The sequence below is a fragment of the Otolemur garnettii genome, unplaced genomic scaffold (assembly GCF_000181295.1).
Source record: "Otolemur garnettii isolate 467f Iridium unplaced genomic scaffold, OtoGar3 scaffold00029, whole genome shotgun sequence".
Taxonomy (NCBI): domain Eukaryota; kingdom Metazoa; phylum Chordata; class Mammalia; order Primates; family Galagidae; genus Otolemur; species Otolemur garnettii.
This window is the reverse complement of record NW_003852424.1, coordinates 13,292,747-13,297,116: the sequence shown is the minus strand read 5'-3', so window position 1 is coordinate 13,297,116 and position 4,370 is coordinate 13,292,747. Positions and strand designations below refer to the sequence as shown.

At 48.7% G+C, this 4,370-nt stretch overlaps 1 protein-coding gene across 5 annotated transcripts in view; it reads left to right on the top strand.

The window, feature by feature from the left end:
* Positions 1-4,370, top strand: part of POLRMT (RNA polymerase mitochondrial) — a 20,091-nt gene that overhangs the window by 8,651 nt on the left and 7,070 nt on the right. For all 5 annotated transcript variants that reach the window (XR_002773149.1, XR_002773148.1, XM_023512627.1 and 2 more), the window contains exons 4-5: positions 2,544-2,674; positions 2,791-2,977. Coding sequence is in view for 3 of the 5 variants with exons in the window: in XM_023512627.1 (XP_023368395.1) it covers positions 2,544-2,674; positions 2,791-2,977 (318 nt within the window). In the remaining 2 variants the exon portion in view is untranslated. The remainder of the gene's footprint in view (positions 1-2,543; positions 2,675-2,790; positions 2,978-4,370) is intronic.

The window sequence follows — 4,370 nt, the reverse complement described above, 5'->3', positions numbered from 1 at the left end:
CCGCCACAACGCCCGGCTATTTTTTGGTTGCAGCCGTCATTGTTGTTTGGCGGGTCTGGGCTGGGGATTCGAACCCGCCACCTTAGGTGTACGGTGTACGTGGCTGGCGCCTTAGCTGGTTGAGCTATAGGCGCCGAGCCGTCTGTAGTATTCTTAACATGAAGTTGTTTGTTACCAGTGTTCATCATTGCTGGAAGTGTACTATATTTCAGAAATTACTGTAGAGAAAAGTTTTTTCCCATGTAATGTCGCAAACCCTCTAAATTCCCTTAGTGGGAAGAGCCCACAGGAAATTTTCATAATTAGCACCTGTGTGAGTTTCTGGGGCTGCTGTAATGAACTATCAGAAATTTGATAGCTACAAAAACAGAACCAGGAGCCCAGAAGTCTGAAATCAAGGTGTTACAGGGCTGTGCTCCCTCCAGTGGCTCCAGGGAGGATCCTTCCTGCCCTTTCCAGCTTCTGGGGGTTGCCAGCAATCCTTGCTGTCTTTTAGCTTGTGGACACATCACTTTGACTTCTGCCTCTGTCTTCATGTGGCTATCTTCCTTGCACATCTGTGTTTGTCCTCTCCATTTTTTTTTCTTTTTTCTTTCTTTTTTTGAGACAGTCTCAATCTATTGCCCAGGTTAGAGTGCCAGGGTTGTCAGCCTTGCTCACTGCAATTCTTGAACCTTCTAACTCCTGAGCTCAACTGATCCTCTTACCTCAGCTTTCTGAGCAGCTGAGGCTACAGGCATTGCCACAACGCTGGGCTAATTTTTTCTATTTTTAGTAAAGATAGGGGTTTCCCTCTTGCTCAGGCTGGTCTTGAACTCCTGAGCTCAAGTGATCATGACCTGTTGGCCTCCCAGAGTGCTGGGATTACAGGTGTGAGCCACCATGCCTGGCCTCTTCTTTTCTTTTTTTCTCTTTCTTTCTTTCTTTCCTTTTCTTTTCTTTCGGCAGTCTTGCTGTGTTGCCCAGGCTAGAGTGCAGTGGCATCATCATAGCTCACTGCAGCTTCCAACTCCCAGGCTCAAGTGATCCTTCTGCCTCAGCCTCCTGAGTAGCTGGGCCTGTAGGCACCTGTCAGAATGCCTGGCTAATATATCTTATTTTTAGTAGAGACAGGGTCTCACTCTTAGGCTGATTTCAAACTCCTGAGCTCAAATGATCCTCTCGCTCTGCCTCCCAGAGTGCTGGGATTACTTAGAGTTGTGAGCCACGGCATGTGACCTCCTCTCCCTTATAAGGATATAGGTCATTGGATTTAGGGCCCACCATCATCTATATGAGCTCATCTTAACTAACCTCTTAAGTAACATTTGCAAAGACTGTTTTTCCAAATAAGATAATATTCCACAGTTTCCAATGAATCTGAATTTCAGGGGGACACTGGTGAACCCATGTCAGGTCAAATACTATTCTGAGTCACACACTCTGCATGGGCATTGTTTGCTTCTTAAGTAATAGTTGTTTCTCCATGGTTGACATGCAGAATGATGCTTCACAGTCAGTAAGACCTGAGTTTGAGTCTGTTTCTGCCATTTGTTCATTGTGTGACTCATAACCAGTCACCTCTACTTCCCCATCTGTAAAATGAAAACATTGCTGGATTCTTGGAAGGAGTGGGGGATCTACTCTGGGACTTCTCAGACTCCATGGGTGTGTTTAAAAGAGGGGTTGAAAATATTATGACATTTTAGAATGTGTGTTTTCATGTTGTTGCTGATAATACTAAAAAAAAGGTAGTTAGGTGGGTGGTGCCTGAGGCTCAGTGGGTAGAGCGCTGGCCCTATATGCTAAGGGTGGTGGGTTCAAACCCAGCCCTGGCCAAACTGTAACAAAAAAATAGCCGGATGTTGTGGTGGGCACCTGTAGTCCCAGCTACTCAGGATGCTGAGGCGAGGGAATCACCTAAGCCCAGGAGTTGGAGGTTGCTATGAGCTGTGTGATGCTATGGCACTCTATGGAGGGCAATAAAGTGAGACTCTGTCTCTACCAAAAAAAAAAAAAAAGTAGTAAGGTAGGGTAGACATATATTCTGACTGTCCCTTTTCTCTTTTTTTGGAGACAGAGCCTTAAGCTGTTGCCCTAGGTAGAGTGCCATGGTGTCACAGCTCACAGCAACCTCCAACTCTTGGGCTTAAGTGATTCTCTTGCCTCAGCCTCTCACATAGCTGGGACTACAGATGCCCGCCACAACACCCAGCTATTTTTCGGTTGTAGTTGTCATTGTTTTTTGGGCAGGCCCAGGTTGGATTTGAACCCACCAGCTCTGGTGTATGTGGCTGACGCCTTTAGCCACTTGAGTTACAAGCCCCAAGCCACCATTTCCTTTCTGTAGAACATTCTGCAGTATTGGAAATGTTTAGTCTCTAGCATACCAGGTGTGGCTGCTGAGCACTTGAAATGATGCTGGTTCACTGGAATGACTGCTGCCACCCGCTGCTCCCCTCCTCTGCAAGACTCTGGATGCAGAGAAGGGGTCTTGCAGGAGCACAGAGCATAGAGAGTCTAGGCTGTCCAAAGACCATCATCACCCCTGCTTGGTCCCCCAGGGCTCCTTCAAGGAATTGGTATATGTGTTCTTCATGGTGAAGGATGCTGGCTTCACCCCAAACTTGCTGTCCTACGCAGCTGCTCTCCAGTGCATGGGGCGGCTGGACCACAATGCCAGGACCATCCAGAGGTAAGTGGGTTGGGTGGCCTTTGGTCCTCCTAGAGGACCTGATGCCTGGTGGAAACTGCAGGGAGGCATCTTCAGGGGAGGTTGCATGGAGGCTGACTCTGAGGCTGCCCCTACAGGTGTTTGGAGCAGATGGCCCAGGATGGGCTGCAGCTGCAGGGGCTCTTCACAGCTGTTCCCCTGTCTGAGGAGGAGCGGTCCATGCTCCTGAGGGCCGTGGTCAAGGCTCAGCCCACCTTTAGCCCACCACCTCGGCCCCCACCCCAGGTCAATACCTCACCACTGCTCAGGGAGATCTACGCCAAGGTGAGCTGGGGCCTGGCACACATGGGCAGGGTCTACAGGGATCTCCTCCCCTGTGATAGTGCTGTGCTTGTCCTGGGAGCCTCAGCTTGGCATCTGTCAGCTACCCTACCTATCTGTACTTCCCTAGCCAACAAGCAGGTTCTGATTTCTTCTTGCTCTGAAATGGAACAAATCAGAGCTGGAAGTGCCCAGGGGGCTGCAGGTACCTCCTTGTCCAGAAGGAAGAGGCTGTGAGGAGTTTGGAGGGGAAGGGGTGTGAGGCACTGCAGGGATGGTCCTGCCGTGGCCCTAGGCTGGCGTTGGGACTCAGATGCTGCAGAGACACCAAGTAGATGCCTTGAGTTTGTCTGTCCTTTATTGAGATGTAATTCACCTGCTTCAAAATTTATCCTTTCAGAGAGTATAATTCAGTGTTTTTAGTGTGGTCACTTTCTCTTTCCAGAAAATTCTCATCACCCCAAAGATGCCTTGTCCCTATCAGCAGTCACTCCCTGTTTCTTCCCCAGTCCCTGACAACCACAAATCCACTTCCTATCTCTGTGGATCTGCCTGTTCTGGGCATTTCATATAAATGGGATGTCACACTGTGTGTCATTCTGTGTCTAGCCTCTCTCTCACTGAGTACCATGTCCTCAAGGTCCATGCCTGTGTCAGAGCCTCCTTCCTTTTCATGGCTGAGTGGTATTCCCTGTGTGGATGAGCCTCACTGTTTGTTCATTCATTGATGGGTATTTGATCTGTTTCTACCTTTTGGCTACTATGAATAATGTGGCTGTGAACATTTGTGTACAAAAAAAAAAATTTTTTTTTTTTTTTTTTTTGAGACAGCCTCAAGCTGTTGCCCTGGGTAGAGTGCCAGGCATCACAGCTCACAGCCAACCTCCAACATACTGGGCTCAAGAGATTCTCCTACCTCCACCTCCCAAGTAGCTGGGACTACAGGCGCCCACCATAACGCCCAGCTATTTTTTGGTTGTAGCCGTCAATGTTGTTTGGCAGGCCTGGGCTGGATTCGAACCCGCCAGCTCAGGTGTATGTGGCTCGTGCCTTAGCCGCTTGAGCCATAGGCACTGAGCCATTTTTTTTTTTTTTTTGAGATAGAGTCTCACTATATTACCCTCAGTAGAGTGCTGTGGTGTCACAGCTTACAGCAACCTCTTGTGCTTAAGTGATTCTCTTGCCTCAGCCTCCCAGGTATCTGGGACTACAGGCGCTCACCACAGTGCCCGGCTGTTTGGTTGTTGTTGGTGTAGTTGTTTAGCTGGCCTGGGCTGGGCTCAAACCCACCAGCCTCAGTGTATGTGGCTGGCGCTGTAACCACTGTGCTACAGGCGAATGAGCCTTGTGTACAAATTTTTATGTGAACATACACTTTCCTTTTTTTTTTTTTTTT